Source organism: Vicugna pacos, chromosome 15, assembly GCF_048564905.1.
Source record: "Vicugna pacos chromosome 15, VicPac4, whole genome shotgun sequence".
Lineage (NCBI taxonomy): Eukaryota > Metazoa > Chordata > Mammalia > Artiodactyla > Camelidae > Vicugna > Vicugna pacos.
The window spans coordinates 55143445-55162553 of NC_133001.1; the positions used below are offsets into that span (position 1 = coordinate 55143445).

Sequence of the window (19109 nt, forward strand, 5' to 3'; positions counted from 1 at the left end):
CGGGACAGGAGGCGGGAAGAGGGGAGGGGCGGAATAGGAGCGGGCGCCGCGCCGAGTGCCCCTGCGCCCAGCCCTCGCTGCCCGCCCGACTTCCACAGCCGAGGGTCCGCGCCCCCGCCCCTGGCCGCCCGCTTCCCCGGAGCCCCATCCCCGACCTCGCCCCGGCTCCAGGCCGGGGGCAGTACCCGGGTCGCCGCCGCGGGAGCTCGCCCTGCAGCCCCCGCCGCCCCTCCCACGCTGCCCTACCCCGGGGTCCGTTCCCCCACCCCGACACCGCGGCCTGCGCTCCCCGCTCCCGTGGCTCCGCCCCTCCCTCAGGCCCGGGTTCGCATCCCCGCCCCTAGCCGCACCCCAGAGCCGGGATCTCGTCCCCCCTCGGCTTCCCCGCGCCGCCCAGGTCCGCACCCGGCGCCCGGCCGCGCCCCCTCCCGCGTCCCCGCCCCCGGGCCGAGCTCCCGCCGTGCGGCGGGCCTGCTCGGCCGGCGCGCCATGGGCAGCGGCAGCAGCCGGAGCGGCCGCGCCCTGAGGCGGCTGCGCAGCCCTGACAGCCGCCCAGCGGGGCCCGGCGGGGCAGCCCCGGAGGGCGGGACCGGGCCGCCGGGCGCGGCGGCGGCGGCGGCGGCCCGGGAGGAGGCCCGGGAGGCGGCGGCGGCGGCGGCAGAGGGGGCGGCCGGCCCCGACCCCGGCCCCGCGGCGCCCCCCGGCGGCGGGGACGAAACCTTGCGCCTGCTGGACCAGCTGCTGGCCGAGTCGGCGGCCTGGGGCCCCGGGGAGCTGGCCCCGCGAGGCCCGGCGCGGCCCCGACCCGCAGCCGGCGCCGGGAGCCCGGTGAGTGTCGGAGCCCGCGGAGCCGCTGGGGCCGCGCGCCGGCTCCTGCCCCGGAGCCCCCTCCCCGCCGGCCCGCCCCCCGTGCACCGTGTCCGCGGAGCCCCTGCCCTGCCCCCAGCCCCGCGAGCGTCCCGCGGCGCTCGCCCTGCTCGCTGCCTTCCTCCGACCGCCTCCAGTCCCTGCCAGGCTCCCCCGGCCTGCCCGGTGCCCTTTGTGTCACCCCCCCCCGTCTCACTGTCCCCGAACCCCGCTGATCGCGCGGCCTCTCCTGCGCGAACTCCCCCTCTGATTTTCTCCCTCCCTGCGTCCTCTGGGTGCAGGTCTAACTGCCTCCGATTGAGGGTGGGGGGATGTGAGTGCTGAGAGCAGCCTCCAAGGGCAGAGGGACAGACATCCCTGGGCAGAAATGCGTCTCTCGGGCTTTCTTCTGGCCAGAGCTCGCCTTTTATTCCTTTTGAAACTGTGGCTCCTTCCAGCATAGGTGGGAGCTGGCCAGGGGTGCTACCTAGCTCTCAGGTACCTGCCCCTTGGCCATTCCCTCGGACACTGTTGGAGGAGGGTGCCAGAAGGTGGGACTGGTAGCTGAACAGTGGTTACAAAGGCCCCGCGTGTCAGACCCGTCAGGATCTCTGCCTTGCGGTCAAGCAATTCGCATACTACTGGCTATTTTTAAGATGCTATGCAATCTCTTTTTGGCTTCCCTCTTCTCTCTTCCAGAACACTTGTAATAACATCCCTGCTGTTCTAGAAAAACAATAAAAATGAGCACTCTCGTTTGGCAACTGTCTTTACTCCAGCAGAACTGAATGAGCAAGATCTTCAATATCAGCTCCTGGGCTTGAGGAGGATGTCCAAGGCAGTCCTCCCTTCCCTGGAGTCCTGCAGGCTTTGCTTAACAACTGCTGGGGACCTGAGGGAAGTGTCTTCTGGGGCAGCCACCAAGCAGTAGAATCCTGGAAGCTCCTCAGTGAGGTGGCGGGGAAGGGAGGGGGATGGAAAGGACTGGTCCAACCCAAACAGTGCAGAGCCTTCCTCCTGTGTCCTCCCGCCCATCGCCTGCTACCCTCTCCAAGTGAGCAGCAAGTGGGACCAAATTATATAACAAGATTCCTGTAAGATTACATCAGTGTTCAGTTACATAACCCTAAACATGGATAAACAGTTGAGAAATTCAGAGGAAATTCTGAGGTAGCATGGAAGCAATCTCTTAGTTTTCAGTTTTCAAGTGTTTTGGCAACTTCAGAACCAAAAATCAGGAGAAAACAGAAAGACTGGATCCCCCCACACTGATTGGCTGGGTGACATAGGGACTCCTAGGGAGCAGGGGCTGCCTTTCTCCTTCTTTCAGTCATTTCTCAGGTATTGTTTGAGCATCTGTTGTGTGCCTGGCTTCACTCTAGGTGCTAGAGATGCTGCGGACATGCATGCTAGGAGCTCGATGCTAAGGAGTTTGGACTTTACCATAAAAGCCATGGGTATCTTTGAAGGATTAGGGGAGTGACATTTTGTGTTTTAGGAAGGTTGGGCCAACAGCCATGGGGAGGATGAACTTGGCAGAGTAAGATTAGGGGCAAGATGACCAACTGGGGACTACTTCAGTGGTCCAGATGAGCAGGTCCCGAGTGAAGCAGTGCAGTGAGAGGACTGGGACTGAAGGGGAGACAGAGTCGAGAAAGATGAGGAGGTAAAATCAGCCAGATGTGGTTGCTGTTTTGGATGTGGACTGTATGTATCTTCTGTACCGCAAATGTTTCCTGAATGAATCCTAGAATCCTAGATTATTAGAGCTGTAAGGAAGCTTGAGTCCAGTTCATTTTTTTCAGGTCTGGGGAGACAAAGTAAAAAGACTAAAGTCTCTTAGCGTCCTGGCTGTAAAGTTTGTGGGCTAACATATTAACTGCCTGTATGGCCAGATGACGGGGTTTATGCTTCTTTGCTTTATAGATTACACCCTTGAATTGAGTCTCTGTCAGTTGCATGTTTTACAAGACTCTGAGTTAACCACTGGGCTCACAAAAAATTGGGATTTTGATGAATCAGTATCGAAACGCGTAAGTAGAAGTTGGCCCTTCTTCAGAATGTTAGAAATGATGTTCCCAAGGACAGAGAAAAAGTCTGACTGAGCATATAGATAACACTGTTTTAAATTTCTTTAGGAAGGAAGGAAGAAAACCTTCCTTAGGTTCATAACTCTCTAACATTTTGGAGGGGAGAGGTATTTTTCCTAAGAGAATATCAAACTCAAGTGAAATTACCCCTTTAAGCACCCACATTTAAAAAATTTAACCACTGTTGATTAGAATTCCTTAGGGACTGATTATGTATATCTCTGAATCATCTGATCTGTCTGTTATGATCTCTGATTCTGAATATTATGTGTTACACTTGACTATGTTCAAAAATAATTGCAGCTAGTATTTTAAGTGAGTATGTGGGTCTCAGAGTTGTTTTCATTTCTTTTGTTCTCTTTAAGACACGTGTCACCGAATTATAACATTCTGTCTTGAACTTTTGTACTTAAACTGTCTCACAAGCAGCTTTTCATGTTGCTGCATAATATTCTTAATTATTACTTTAATGAACGTGAAATTTTCCATCAAGTTCATGTACTGTAATTCACTAAACCGTCTCCTATCACTGTTCTGGATTAATTTTCAACTTGTGCCTATGCAGTCTTAGGTGCCCAAGGCAGAATTCCTTTCCCAAAGTCAGTGGAACTTTAAAATCAACAGTATTTTAGTGGGATTTTGAAACTGAAAACTATTTAGGGTGGGAAAACTATGTGTAAAAAGTTAAGGGTTTGGATTTGTCTTTCATTAAGTTATTTAATCAAACTGTGATTTTTTTTAAAATGCAGTAGTATCTCTGCCAATCAGTGAACTCTTGATTAGAAAAACGTTCAGTCTCATATTGATCTATCCATTCAATGTATATTTTTGAGCACCTACGTGGGACAGATTCTGTTCCAGGTGCTGGTTATACATTAGTAAAGTAAACAGAAAAATCCTCTGCTAAGATCCTGGTCGTGTAGGTCCAACAGTGCACAAAATAAAATATAAAGAGCAAAAAAGCAACAGGGGTTGGGAGAGCAGAAGCAGGCCCGGGTTGTCATTTTAAATCAGTGATAACCCAGGTGTTACTGAGGAGGAGGTGTTTGGGCAAAGACGTGAAGAAGGCAAGGGCCAGCGGTGCTTCTGTGGGCGCGAGGGGTCAGTAAGTCAGAGGCCCTGGGGTGGAGCCTGGAGGTTGTGCTGACAGAGCCGTGAGCTGGGCAGTGTGGCCGGAGTGGAGGGAGCAGGGCAGAGCCGTGGGAGACAGGGCAGTGGCCTGATGCCTGGGCAGAGCGTGGCGAGCCTTGTGGCCACCGTAAGGCCCTGGCTTTTACTTTGAATGAGGTGGAAAATTCTGGAGGGCTTTGAACAGCGGATGACGTGATCTGGTTGGTGTTATGGCTCACCCTGGCTGCCATGTTGAAGACCGACTGGGATGTGGTGGCGGGGCCAAAGCTGGGAACAGATTTGGGAGGCTTCTGCAGTCATCCAGGTGAGAAGAGGGATTGGTGTGGACCAGGGTGCTAGTGAGGGAAGTGGTGAGGGCTGATTGGCTTATGGACCTGGATTACAGATAGAGGCAGCCAGTTTACCAGTGGATTAGCTGTGGGGTGTGTGGGAAAGGACTCAAAGTAGACCCCAGAGTGTTTGGCTTGAGCAGCTAGAAGAATATGGCTGCCATTAACTGACATGGGAAATGGGGAAGGGGCAGGTGTGGGGTATTGTTAATCAGGAACTTGGTTTTGAATATGTTACGTCTGAGATACGTGTTAGACATCTCTGTAGAGCTGTCAGGTGAAAGGAGCTTTACAAGAGTTTGGCCTTCAGGGGAGAGGTTGGGTTTGGAGTTAATGCTTTGGGGAGTCCTTAGAACATAGGAGGGTGGCGATTAGATCAGATCACCAGTAATGATGATGCCTGCTAACACATAACTATCCCACTGATGGTGTACCAGGCTCTGCTCTGGGTGTTTGCGTGTGTGACCTTGTTCAGGAGTAGAGACGATGAGGGGACAGCCTGTAAAGGGGAAGAAAACCAAGAGGATGTGGGGTCTGGAAGCCAAGGGAGGAAAGCATGTGAAGAAGGAGCAAGTGGCCAGCTCTTGTAAATGCTGCTTGATGGACAAGCGAGATGAAGCCTGAGAGCTGTCCGGTGTGTGTGATGACCTGGAGGCCCCTGGTGCCCTTGGTCAGAGCCCCTTCAGTGGAGCAGTGGGGGAACCCTGGTGGGCCAGAGTTGATGGAGAACCGGAGGAACTGGAGAGTGGCCAGCACTTTCAGGAAGGTTCTTTTTACAGTGCAGTGGTAGGTGGGTAGCCATAAATATGACTCTGTTAAGGGTCCTGAATTAACCATAAAATCGCAGTCATAGAATGGGCTAGATAAAAGAAGTTTCGGGGGTTACGTGTGCTAGTGAAATTCAAGGACACCTTTAAAGAGGAAATTTTGATTCAGTCCAGTATACATAAATTCAGTATTTTTACTAACAGGTGATAATGCAGACTTCCCCCCTCCTCTGCCTAATAAATCCAAGTCACTCAAGATCAAGGGAAGTTCATTATCTGTCTTCTCCTTAGCCTGAATGAATCCGTTCTCCACCATTTTTGCAAAGGTTCCATTTGGCTCTAGCAAAGGAGGGTGGGGGTAACTCTTTCTTGCCTGTTACCATCAGCCAGGGCTTCACAGTGATCCTGGCTCACACCTGCTGTGGGATGCGAGGGGAAAACAGGCAGTCAGAATGATTACATGGCTGAAAAGCAGATATACCACAGGGATTTGAAAGTGATGGATAATACAATGGACTTTCTGGGGAAAAAAACCCCGCTATTTTGAAGACAGTTACATCTGTCTCCATTCAGATCTACAGCAAAGAACACACATTTAAGTGGCAGTAAGCGGTATTTGATCAACCTAGGACACACTAAAGAGTAAAACATATTGCTGACACCTAAAATCTCATCCTGTGTTGGGGAGGCTGGTGTAAATGAGCATTCATCATTCATCGTGCAGTAGAGTAAGTGGGAGAGGAGGTGAATAACCCCAGCTGAGGCTGAAGTCTTCCTATCCGAGAACACCTGACATCTGAGTTGGTTCTAAAGGATCAGTAGTTTTCCAGCAGTTGATAAAGGAGGGAGCATCCCATCCAGAGCGAGCAGCATGTAGAAAACCCCAGAGGGACAAACGTGCTTCAGGAGAACAGTGTGCCTTCCGTAATGTTCGGGCAGCAAGGTGATGGTGGACGGATGCAAAAAGCAACGAGATTGGTCTGGATCACGATTTCACAACCTTCTGGGCTGAGGGGTTGAACTTTATCCTGTGGGCGGTGGGGAGCAAGTAGAAGTTTTCTGTGTTTTTCATTTTTACATGTTTATTTAAAAAATCAGAATAGGTAGTATACATGCACATGAGGAAAATTGTAAGAAGTACACTTAAAGGACAGCTTCCCTTCCTCCCTGTCCCCACCTTTCCTTAGTTCCCTTCTCCAGATGCCCACTGATGGATTCCTCGTGTCTCCTCCCTAGCCGGTGTTTAGAAAGACAAGCGGTGGCAGGAGGGAGGGGCATGAGAGGGGACCACGCAGGGAGCGGTGTGCCCAGGTGGGAGACGCTGCAGAAATCCAGGCAAGGGAGATGAGAGAAGGCGAGGTATGCTGGGTGTGATAACAAGGGAAGGTGAGTTTCTAGAAAGGTGCCAAGGTTTCTTGCTGATGTAGTGGAGTTGATACTGATGCTCAGTGTTGAACACGTTGGGTTTGGGTTGTGAGGCAGATAGGTTCCATGGGCTGTCAGAAACTCACATCCACTGTAGGAAGCAGTTGGAGCTGGCGGGGAACTCTGAGCCTTAGCATCTGGGGGGGGCTACGGGGGGAGAGCACGCGCGTGGCTGGAGGGGAGTCCTGAGCTGGAGCCCTGGAGAACACCAGGAGCAGGAGGAGGACTCTCAGGAGATGCATAGAAACAGTGAGATTTCAGAGTGCTCCATGCATTTGCCTGCAGGTGGGGTAGGAGGTGTGACCTCACAGGGCTCCCTCCCTCCATGGTTCCAGGATGCTGGCTCTGTCCGTGGTTGAAGCAGAGGCTCCCAGCACCTATCCTGATGCCAGGCCTCAGGGACTGCTCCTGAGTGCGGGGTGTGGGGAAGTGGACCGGCGTCACTGCCTGGAGAGATGCTGCCTGGAGAGATGCTGCCTGGAGAGACGCGGGCGGGGGCTTTCCTGGCACAGGAGCTTTGAGTTCCCACAGGGCCCAGGATGAGGCTGAGCTGGACTCTGGTAATGAGGGTCAGCAGTGGTTTGTGCAGATTGAGGTTCTTAAGCACCTAAATGCCAGCAGCCGTCACCAGCGCAGAGGCAGCCCCCAGCCCAAGGCCCCCAGTTCAGATCCCACTGCAGTGGGAGAATCACAGGTTGCTGGAGCTGGAGGGACCTCAGAGAGCGCCCAGGCTACCTTCTCATTTACATCCAAGGCCTTGGGGGCCCAGCAGGGTGACTGCCCAAGCCCCTGGCAGGGCCAGGATCCATGCCAGGCCATCTGCCTCGGGTGCAAGAATCTGGCTGCCGTGGGAAAATGCACACGAACGTGCTTTATGAGGTGATAAAACGTTGTGTCCATGTAATTTCCTGTTACTTGTGGATTTTCTAAAAATTAACTGCTGATAGTTCACTTTTCTCAAAAACTCCTAGTTTTAAGAATCAGAGGAGCCTTTGAAAAATCATCTTATTCAATCCTTCTTATGTTTTCTGCTTCTCATTCAGCTGTGATGTGGTTTTTCAAAGCCTCCCTAGGATCTCGAGTGATGACAGGTCACACGCTCACCCTGAGCTCGGCCGGGTTCCCACGGCCCCAGCCCAGGCGCCAGGGCCCTCCCCAGGGTCCGGGTGTCTGTCCTGCGGACCCTGAGGGCCTGAGAGGCAGGCAGGCTGGCGGCCAGCTGGCTGGTGGCAGGAGCTGTGTCTGCGCTAGGCGGGGGGCTGCCACCAGGGGCTGCTGTGTCTTTGCTTTTCATCCAAACTCCCGTGCGCAGCTTCAGCAGGCTGTATTCCTGGGAGGGTGTCTAACGCATTTTGCATCTGAGAAAGTCAAGTTAAAGACTTAAACAAATTGACGAGAGGAAGGACCACACATTCAAGTCGCAGGCATGGAAACACTGGTAAAAAAAAAATGAAAGATAGAACTGAGCCATCAGGGAAATTATAAAAGAGAGAGCATAGCCTTCCGTTTGAGTGTGGCTTTTGGGTGTACAGTCCACGTACGAGGTGGACGTGACGGACCGCGTCATCGCTGCCTGGCGGGGCTGGCAGCCTGTCCCAGGTAGTAGTGAGCAGAACAGCGCAGAGAAGTGGAAACCGGGCTGATTATGCAAATGTTTGAGTCCAATCTTGTGCTCTTCCACTCAGTTGCCCTCCTGATGGGAGAAACTATATCTGTAACAACATTTACAAAATCTGCAACAACACTTACAAAATCTGGTGATGAAAGAAAAAGCCCCTGCGGGTGATAGCAAAAGCTGGTTCCGGCAGAAACACACAAGAGGGAACTAGCGTCCCTACTGGATGACTTCATAAAAAATAGCTGGAGGATGGTCGGGTAATAAAAGTATTACTTTTCTTCTATGTTGTCTCTGAGACTATAACCACGCCCAGTGACTGAAAACTACAGGGAGGCACGTTGGTGTCAATATAACATGAGAGAACTTCCCTGTGTCCCCTAGAGAATTAAAAGCAGAATCTCAGAGAGAAATCTGTGCCCCTGTGTCTATAGGAGCATTGTTCACAATAGCTAAAAAGTGGAAGCAACCCAAGTGTCCCTTGACAGATGAATGGATAAACAAAACACGGTATATACATACAGTGGAATATTATTCAGCTTTGAAGAGGAAGGAAACTCTGACACAGGCTACAACATGGATGAACCTTGAGGGAGTTACGCTGAGTGAAATAAACCAGACAAAGGTGGACAAACATTGTAGATTCCACTCAGGTGAGGTGTCTAAAGGAGCAGGATTCATAGAACAGAAAGGAGAATGATGGCTGCTAGGGGCTCGGGGGTGAGACTTGTTTAATGGGGGCAGAAATTCAGTCTTGCAAGATGAAAAGAGTTTGTGAGATTGCTTGCACAACATGAATGTACTTAATACCAAATTGTACACTTAAAAATGGTTAAGATGGTACATTTTAGGTTATGTGTATTCTTACCACAATTAATTTTCTTTTAAATAAAAAGAAATTAAAAAGAATTGTCAGGTAGTCTGAGCTGCCCGAGCTGGAATGGGCTGCTTCAGGAGGCGGTGGAGGTGAGTGTGTGTGGACACGTGTGTGTGCGTGTGTCTGGCCCTCCTCTCCTGCCTTCATCACCCATGCCCACTTTCTGTCCCTCTGCCCCCTGCACACTCCTTGCTGACCTGGGAGTCATCTCCTCTTCATCTTCACACTCCCCAAAGGCACAGTGAGTATTCACAGAAGGATGCCCTGAATACTGACTCCCCGCCGCAGGGCCACCAGCCGCCAGCAGCCCCCGCCAGCTCTGCGGGCGTCCTTGGGAGGAGGCCCTGCTTTGCTAAGCAGCCAGCGTGTGCAAGCATCGCAGCAGCTGGCTGGCTTCCACAGCCCACCCCGCTTGTGTGGCAGGACACCCAGGGCTTGTGTGGCAGGACATCCAGGGTCGGCTTGCTTTTGTTTACCACCAGTCACTAATGCTTCCCTAGAAACAGGGCAGAACTGGTTTCTCAGGGAAGAAAATGCTGTTCTGGAATCCCTCATGCCTCGAAGACCAAGACCTTCCCTGGCTCTCGCCTTTATGCTTGCAGGTTATCTTCTAGCAGGGCCGTGTCAGAGGCTGCTCTGGACCAGACGTTGGTTCAGATGTCCACAGTGGTGTTTACTGGTCACTTACACAACAGGCATTATATTAAGGATCAGACAGACAGACAGACAGACAATCTCACTGCTGCCCTGAAGGCCAAGTCCCTGTTACACAGATGCGTAAACCCAGGCTCACAGAGCCTCGCAGCTCACCCAAAGGCACACCTTTATTAAATGGCAGAACTGATATCTGAACCCTTTTCCGTGTTATGCTGTTTTTACTCTGTTATGCCAACTGTTATATAGATAAACCAAGGTTATAGCTACCCGTCAGCTTGACATTCAGGTCAATTCAGGAACGATTTCGTGTTTTTTATGTGCCCAGCTTGGGACTGGTAAACCTGGGGGGTAAAAAAGTCTTGTTGGGGAGGATTAACTAATGTTCACACGTTATTAGAGACAGCAGAGCATATAAGATGGCATGTGACAGAAATGACAATAGCTGATATTTAGTGAACACTTATTAAGTGCCAAACACTTGGTAATCACGTTCAAAATCTCACAGTAAACTTGTTTTGCAGATGAGAAAACTGCTGTGTAGAAAGGTTAGGGATGCTGCCCAAATCACACCGCTGCTGGGGCAGAGCTGAATCTGTCCTTTTCAGAATTCTCGCTCAGGACTGTCATCCCGCCACCCCTCTGTGGCTACATAGGTGTTTAAAGCCCCTGACTCTGGGCTCCTGTTATTTTGCTGATTGTTAATGTGTCTGAGACCTACTGCTCTAGTGACATTGCCCCTTGAGAGCAGAGGGTGTATGTATCCCCATGGCAGCTGACGCAGCGCTGGGCACACCGGGGTGCTGAGTAAACACCCAGTGATTGATTAATCCCTGGGACTAAGCCTCAGAATCGGAGGATGGAGGGAGACTTTAAAAGAGGATTTGGAGAGAATGCAAGCAGTTTCCTCTGGGGGCAAAAGCCCGATCCTGTCTACTGGCAGCATAGGGTTCTGTGTGGAGGGAGCACGATGGGAAAGTTTATGTTGCTCTACTAGTAAAAGGAAAAAACCAAAACATTTAACCCTCCCCAGTGCCTGCAGAATAAGTCAGAATAAGACTATTGATGAATAGTTTATTTAGGGTTTGTATTTTCTCTCTCCCATTTCTTTTTTTTAACCTGTGAGATAACTTTATTTTTGTTTATTTTTATTGAAGTATAGTCGGTTTTCAAATTGTGTCAAAGTCTGATGTTCTCCCATTTCTTTGTCTTTTTGTGCTGCCTCCAGAGAGGATCTCTCACTTTGATCTTCCAGGTAATTGATTTTCTCTTCAGCTGTGTCTAGTTTACTACTCAGACCATCTACTGAGATTTTACTTTCTTCCATCATATGTGTCATTTCCAAAATCTTTAGCTGGTTATTCTTCACAACAGCTTATTCTTCACAACAGCTTATTCATGTTTGGCTGAGGTTATGAATCATTCTCCTTTTAAAGTCACTTTAGTCTGCTCTGATAACTCTTTTCTCAGGTTTAATTCTTTGAATGGATGAGTTGGGTTCCTGCCTCCACTTGTCCTGGAGGAGGGTCAGGATGTGCTCCTGGAGGGTGTGGCCATCGTCAGTGGCCTGGGAACAGTTTCCTCTGCTTCCTGGTGTCAGCGGCCACCCGTGCTACCCTGCCGCTCCTGCCCCAGCCTGGGGGACATGCCTCCGTGCCCTGCCCTTCGCACAAGCAGATCCCTCTTCTCTGACCCTTGCCCCAAGGCCTTCTACTGCTCCAGCATCCGTCACCTCTGAACTTGGAGCCCCAAAGCTGCTGCTTTGTCCAGTAGTCCCCTCCTGTGTGTGTTGGGGGCTGTGGTCTCCTCCATCAATCTAGCCCAGACTGTCTTCCATCATCCCCCCTCCTACTCTCTGGTTCTGCAGTACTGTTAGAGATTCGTGGGGTTTGTTTTGTTTGTTTGTTTGTTTGCTCACGACCTCTTCTGTCATTCCCAAGGATTTGGGGTGAAAGCGCGAAGCAGGAGTGTGGGTTTGATTTGTCATCTTAACCACGGTGTCTGATGACCTGCAGCACTTGTAGCTCATGCCACAGGGTCTGGCCCTGGGTTCTTCTCCAGTAGTGTCATTGTGCTAGTTTTTCCTGCCCAGCTGTGAGCTGCTCTGGCCAGGGATCCTATCCTCTATGGGTAATAGAACACGGCACATGGCAGGGCTTGTAGCAGTTGATAAATAAATACTTCTTCGACGACTCTGTGCATTTGCATGTGCTGTTCCTTACTGATGTGCCCTTCCACTCCTTTCCACCTGGTAAACCTCTAATCTTTCAGAACTCCAGCTTAAGTGTCACTGTTGTCACTCTTCTTGGCAGCCTCTGATGATGTTTTTTCCACAGTGGGAGTTGGTTTTCCCTCCCACTGGCTCTCCCAGCACTTTATAACTCGGTTACAGAATTTATCACCTGGCATTGCATTTCATTTTTCTATCTCTCCCCATGAGCTGTGAGCTCCTTGAAGACTGGGTTCTGGACAGCTGCACTCTATCCTCTAGGGCTCTGCTTGTGCCAGTGGGAGGTCTTGTGCACAAGGTAGGGTGACATCCAGCTGGGCTGTGGCCTTGCTCAGCTTCATGGGTCCAAGGCTGGTATCCACAATGCCCTCACGTGACTTACATTGGGGAACACGGTGAGGAAAGTTATCAGACAAACCCCTCTGCTGAAAACAACTTAATATACTGGATTAAATTTAATGTGGTCAGCGTGTCATTCAAGCGCTAAGTAGCTGATGAGATAGTGAGGAATTATCAGCCCAGGTCCAAGAAAGGCAAAATCCAGAGAGGTAGGTGAGAAAGTGGGTTGTGTTTGCCTCAGGTGACCTTGCGCTTTGGGTCTGATGGTGTCCAGGACTGAAGGGAACAGAATTTAGGGCCCGATGGAAGTAAGGGTCTAATAGGAGGTCCCCTCCTCAAAAATCCAAGACCCTCAGCGGACTGCAAGGAAAGGTGTCACCGCACAGAACAGTGCAGGAGGGTAGAAAAGCCTCCATCTAGCTGCCTCTTATGTTTGTAGCTCCAGTTCCCATCACCTAGGTGGTCCACAACACCTGAACGCATGGATTTAATTTCAAGTGGTCCCAGACCGGGAGTGCCCCCTGGTGCCTGGACAAAGCAAATGCATGTCCTCTCTGGAGAAGTCCTGTTCATCCTGGGTCTCAGAGAATAGTCACGGAGAGTTTTCAAGGATGATGAGCATCAAACAATGAAAAAAATCACCAACCACCCAGAGAACCAAGTGAAAACTAAAACAATAGACAACAAAAGTAGACCAATGAAGACTTCAGTTATTTGGATTCCCAGACACAGATTATGATCAACTATGTTTATTTTGTTTAAGGGAAATACCTGTAAAGGACAAGGACCTCTAGAAAGTGACCCAGGATGTTTTAGAAGGAGCCAAATAGAACTTGTAGAAATGGAAAATACAATAAACAAAATTAAAGATGCTGATGGTTAACAGGAGGTTAGAGAGAGGTGAAGACAGGATCAGTGCCCTGGAAGACAGAGCTGAGGAATGACCTGCACACAGCACAGAGAGACTAGGGTCTGATAAAGGATCTCAATCCTGAGAACTTGAGAAGAGGCCACAGCAGACCTAGAATTAGTTTTGAAACAACGGGAACCTTCTGTTTCCATTCAGGAATAAGACCAAAATGCCTGTTATCATAATTTCTTTTCAAGATAGTACTGGAAGTCCTAGCCAGTGCAGAAGGGCTTGGGGGAAAATGCATAAGGACCAGAAAGGGAAAAACCAATGGCTATTATTTCCAGATAATGTGAGCAGGAGCAAAGAAAGTCCAAAAAGAATCTATAAATAAATTATTAAGACTAATAAGAGAATTTAGGAAGACTGATGAACACAATGTGTATTTCAAGCATATTGTTTCATGCAGAAACAAGCAGGTAGAAAGTAAAATTTTATTTTGAAAAAGATAACATCAAGTATCTGGGAACTGGTCTAAAAAGAGACACGCATGCTCTCTGCCGGGAAAATGATAAGACTTCTTAAAAGACACTAGAGAAATCCTAAATGAATGCAGAAATATTCCCTGTTTATAAATCGGAAGACTTATTATTGTAAAGATAACAAGTCCCTCTAAAATGATCTGTATATTAATTTAACCCCAACAAAATCCCCAAGGGGGACAAGCTAACTGCAATACATATACATGGAAGTGCAAAGAACAAGGAGGAGTCCAGGCTTCTAAGCTGTGGTAACTGAGACAGTGGAGCTGGCACGGGACAGGCATAGACCATTGGAAGAGTTTGCTGACAGTAGTGTGATATCTGGGCACCTTGGATTTGGAGGAGGTGCAGCAGAGCAGCGGGGCCGGCTGCCAGGCAGCGCTTAGATGGAGATCAAGACCTCCACTCCTAGAGCGAGAGATGGGGGCGTGCTGGCCAGGTAGCTGCTGGGAGGCAGGGAGTCTCTTGGTGTCAGCTTTGTTAGTCACTCCCCTCTCCCAGCCTCAGCTTTCCCCCCATAAAACAGGTGGGTGAACTAGAGAGCAGTGGCTTTCCACTTCCCAGCTCTGGTTTATTTGGTCCCGAGTTGAACTCGGTGGCCACCATCTGTCAGCAGAGAGTCAGAGCAAAGTCAAGCTGCACCACTGACAACCTTCTGATGTCTCTTCCTCTTGTGCTTCTCAAGGTGTCCCCGAAACAGAGCACCGAAGACCACCCAGGGAACAGCAGTGCCTCCTCCGAGTAAGTATGGGGGAAGCACATCCCTGGCAGAAGTCACAGCTACCCTGCCCCCAAGCCTCCCCTCCCCCTCCCCATCCTCTCATCCCGCCCCCGCCCTCACTCGTTCCATCTGTATGCAGTGGCCCATCTGTCAATGCGGCACAGTCCTTATCCTTCAGGAGTTTACAGCCTAGAGGAGTGACAGGGGTGTCCCCCATTGTCTCATCACAGCGATAGCAGGTAAATACACTTAAAATTCCCGGAAAGTGTCAGCTGAGGACCCCAGGCCCAGAGGCCAGGCCTTCTCTGTCTGCACGGCCCTGGGCCTCGTGAGGATTCTGGGGCCCTAGGAGCAGCCAGCACCAGGAGGCTGGGCTGCGATGACCTTGGGCCCTTGGCTTTCTCATCTCTAATGGGGTCACAGTGGTCTGGTCACTGGGATGTAGGTGACTGTGGTGCTTGAGATCATAGGTTTGGAAAGCTGTGAAAATTCTGGCCTGTGGAGGGGAAACAGGGATTCTGGAGCCTTCTGTCTGTAGCTGCTGCTGAAATTCACTTGCTATTTATTCTGCCTGTGCTGGTGGGATGCCTCCTGGAAGCCAGGCCCCAGGCCAGCCTCCGTCTTCCCAATGAGTAGACTGAGCTCCAAGGTGTGATCTGCCCAAAGTCAAAGGGATAGTAAGTTCTAGACACAACAGACAGCACAGATGACTCAGGCCCCATGTAGCACGTGGGTCTGCAGCTCTCTCTTCTGGGAGAGAACTGATCTTTTTTTTTTTTTTTAAATATACGACTTCAGGGATCTCTGACATAGTGAATTATAATTTAAACAATGATCCATTTCTTGACCCTCAGTTCCTTAGTATCCATCCCTCCTTTTTTATGTCGTGCTCCCCTCCTCAAGTAGGGGGAGACCCCATCTGGGTCTCCAGGCTCCCCCAGGGCCGCTGGCAGACACAATGTTGCCTGTCAGACAGGCCAGGGTGGCGTGAAGCCAAATGGAGCCCTGCCTGCTGTGGCTGCAAAGCCAACCAGGGGGCCACTCCTGTCAGCCTCCTTCTCCCAGCCTTGCCCCCTTTACCCAGCTCTCCCCGGTGTCCCATTTGCAGGGAGTGTCGGGTGCCCGGCGAGAAAGGCCTTGCTGAGTCCATGCGGCAGGTGAGGAGGATCTGCTGCAGGCAGGTCACTGTGTGGCCAGGGGCAAGGCATTTCTCCCCGACTACAAAGAGGGGGCTGGCCTGGTGACCCCAGCGGAGCTGTGCAGGCGGCATGTGTCATTCCTGGGCACGCGGAGGTGGAGTCCCACTGTTAGACCCTCATCCTTCCTGTTCGGTGCTGGGGGCCTGTTAGGTTGCACACGCCCCTCGGTGACAGCCCTGTGGCCCAGAGTCCAGCTCCAGCTCTGCATCCCGGGAGAACAGACAGGATCCTGGAGGCTGTTCTCTGAATGTCAGTCGGGAGCATGACGGCAGTGATCAGATGGGCCTAGAGAGCGTCCAGCCCAGCCCCCAGGCTCACACAGCAGCAGGTCTCCGGCTGGCAGGAGGGAGGTCACTGTCCCGTACCTGACAGTGGGCAGCTCTGGCCTAACTCTCCCGACCGTCTCGGGAGCTGCAGGCTTTGCACCCCCTTCAGAGGCAGCCCCTCCAGCTGGTAGCACCCAACTTGGCCCAGGCTCCACACCTGCCCACCTGTCAAAGGTGCTATTGGGGGCCAGGCCAGGGCCAGGCACAGGTTGCCACCGCCATGGGGCAGCCTGAAGGACAGGGAAGTTTGGGGGCACCCTGTGAGCACCACCCCAAAGTCCCAACAAAGTCCAGAAAGCCAGAGAGGAGGTGGGCAGCCAGGTCCAGGCTGGTAGGTACACTGCCTGGAGGGCTGCAGGGTGGCCAGGGTCCCGATGCCCCATCCTGTCCTGTAGCAGAAGCAGATCCCGTGAGACCCCCAAGGGTGCAGGCGCAGGGATACGTCAGGCAAATGGATATCTCAACACAGCTCACTTTGCTGAGGGCTGTGCAGGATGCAAGATTTGGTGTCACATGCTGCACACACATTATCTTATTTATGCCTCAGAATGAACTTAGGAATACAGCCCCACTTAAAAAAAAAAAATTGTCACTGAGCTAGTTCGTGGCAGAGCTGGGATTCAAACGGGGTCTCTCCACCCCAAGGGCCCTCACCCTTACACACTGCAGGCCCTGGCTGCGTTGCAGGGTAAGGTGGATAATGCTGGGGAGATAAAAGCATAGACTCAGGCAAGGGCTGCTCACAGAAGAGACTGAGTGTCCCCAGGGCCAAGGTTTTCAGTTTGGGTACTAGGACGGATCAGAGTTCCATGCAGGGGCCGCAGTGGTTGTCCAGGAGAGATGCTGAGTTGGAAGGTACCATCTTACCTCCTGACACTGTGTCTGTGTTTCTCACCCACAGAGCCCCAGGCAGCTGCTACACAAGGCCCGAGAGGCAGTTGGCCATCACGTATGACCAGTCCGAGGAGGAGCTGATGGCCAGCATCGAGCAGGAGTTCTGCAGCTGAGCCGGGCAGGGCAGCAGCCGCGAGTTACCCCGCAGCCAACGCGCCGCTCCTCCCAGACCCCGCCCCACCTGATGTGGGGCTCTTAGGAACCTGGGCTGGGGGCGCACATCCCCCTGCCCCGCCCGCGGCTCACTGGAGCTGAGCCATCTCCAACATGCAGTTCCTCCCGGATCTTTCACTACTGGCCTTTTCAAATCCAGATTCAGACGGTCCTGCATGTGACTGGCTACTGGCCATCACACTTGCTGGCAAGAGGTGGTCAGCTGTGCAGACCCAGGCCAGAAGGAAGGTGCAGGTGCCGCCCCACAGGTACGTGGGCAGCTGATCTACCAGATCCCTGCCCCCCGCCCTGGTCTCTGCAGAGGGCCTGTCTACAAGGTTCTCCTGGATCTTGAAATGCTTCCCCTTTCTGACGACCCACTCACCACTGGATCCGAAGAAGGCTCATTAGCTGAGTGTGGCTCAGACAGGATGCCCTAGGGCCTCTCACCCACGTCCTGCAGCATCTCAGGAAGCTTCCCCTCTGGAGGGCACACCCAGGAGGTCTGCTCTCCCCAGCTGTAGGGGGTCAACCCCGGTTCTGCAAATGAATTACCAGGAGATGTTGTTGAAGTGCAGATTCTGATTCTGTGGGTCTGGGGCGGGGGCCAGAGAGCCTGCATTTCTAAGCAGCTCCCAGGTGAGACCCCGGCTGCTGGATCCCAGTCTGAGCTTTAAGCCTGGCTGACTCTTCCTTCCCCGACGCTGGAGGCTGCTCAGAGCCACAGCCCACCTACCTCCCCTGAGAGAGGCCCTGCCCCTGCAGTGGGTATGGTGGCATGGGAGCCGGAGACCCCAGTTCTGATCCTCCCTGTCGCACTAACTCGCAGGCACTCTCCTCTCTGGGCCTCAGTTTCCTTCTCTAGAAGGTGAGTCCTGCAGGCTCTTCAGGCGCTCCCATCTCTGGTCATCCAGGATGACACAATCCCAGGCTTCCCTGGTCTCTGCTGTTCGCCCCACCCCCACCCCGGGGCACAGGACTGCCTTCCCTGCTGAGGGTGAGCAGCAGCCCCACTGGGAAAGGGTCTTCAGGGCCACCTGCTCTTCCCACCGGGAGAAGGTAGCAAATCACAGCGTGAGGCAGGAGAGCCTTAAGACATTCTGAGCTGACAAATGAGAAAGCCGGCTAGCCATCCAGTCACGTGAGTCATGCAGGGCCCGAAGGAGAACCGCAGCCTGACTGGAAGGCAGGCTTGTGCCCTGGGCCCAGAGTGGCTGCTCTGGGAAAGCTCAGGGGGGCGAGCAGTCAGAGCATTTGGGAGGCCAGGTCCGCGGAGCAGCTGGTGAGGACGTCGGTACATGGGGGCATGGAGGGGACAGTCGCTTCCCCCCAGCCAGAATAGGTCTCAGCTCGTCTTGTGTTTGCCACCAACATATTGGCCTCCCCGGCATCACCTGCAAATCCAAGAGCATCTCAGAGACCGAGAACCAGCCACTTGGTACTGCTCCCAGACCCACAGGGCTGTGGCCGAAATGGCCACATCATGGCTGTTTTCACGAACCTCTATGACTTGACAAGACTGCCTTTGATCAGAACCACTGCTGGGAGGTTTTAACTTCAGAGTCAGAGCACCTTCCATATCTGAGGGTTCGCTCAGAACCTCCCCAAAGAGAGCTATTTCTCATCTAAGCCCAAACCATTTCTTTTGATATAAAGATTAAAGCCATTACTATTTTAATAATACAATACTTCTTTTAAAAGAAGTTAAAATTTTCTTACCATTAAGTCAGGCCTTGAATTTAATGATGTAAAATGTTTATAATTTTACATCATTAATTTACAGTTACAATTTTCCATCACCAATTTGGTAAAATGGAACATGTTCAGTGAGAAAGACGATACCTTGCACTTTCCAGTGGCAACCTCATAAAACCCGTAATGAGATAAAAGTGTTAAGAAATTCTTTATGTCCTTACAGTCTATGTCATGTCAAGGTGAATGCACTTCATCAAAGCTAAGAAGTCACAGCAGTTGTTCTCAGGTCTTTTTATTTTTATTTTTTTATTCCCTGAATTCAGGAAAAGTGTCTTCTGAGTGGCAGCTCGCCAAATATAGCAGCATGTCCCAGATGTGAAGCGCTGAGGTTCTCTGCCCAGAGATGGAGGGCGGGCTGAGTGTGCT

General features: G+C 51.8%; 1 protein-coding gene across 1 annotated transcript; it reads left to right on the top strand.

Moving 5' to 3' along the window:
• Positions 1 to 428: 428 nt before the first annotated feature.
• Positions 429 to 18958, top strand: CYS1 (cystin 1). The gene is made up of 3 exons (XM_072938217.1): positions 429 to 828; positions 14381 to 14436; positions 16843 to 18958. The coding sequence occupies exons 1-3, from the start codon at positions 490 to 492 to the stop codon at positions 16946 to 16948; spliced, it is 501 nt and encodes a 166-aa protein (XP_072794318.1). The 5' UTR covers positions 429 to 489; the 3' UTR covers positions 16949 to 18958.
• The last annotated feature ends 151 nt before the right edge of the window (positions 18959 to 19109 follow it).

Excerpts from the sequence above, each read along its gene's own strand:
- CYS1 (XM_072938217.1), top strand. The coding sequence starts at position 490 with ATGGGCAGCGGCAGCAGCCGGAGCGGCCGCGCCCTGAGGCGGCTGCGC. Across the intron at positions 829-14,380 it reads CAGCCGGCGCCGGGAGCCCG|GTGTCCCCGAAACAGAGCAC; the intron begins GTGAGTGTCGGA and ends GTGCTTCTCAAG. Across the intron at positions 14,437-16,842 it reads AACAGCAGTGCCTCCTCCGA|AGCCCCAGGCAGCTGCTACA; the intron begins GTAAGTATGGGG and ends TCTCACCCACAG.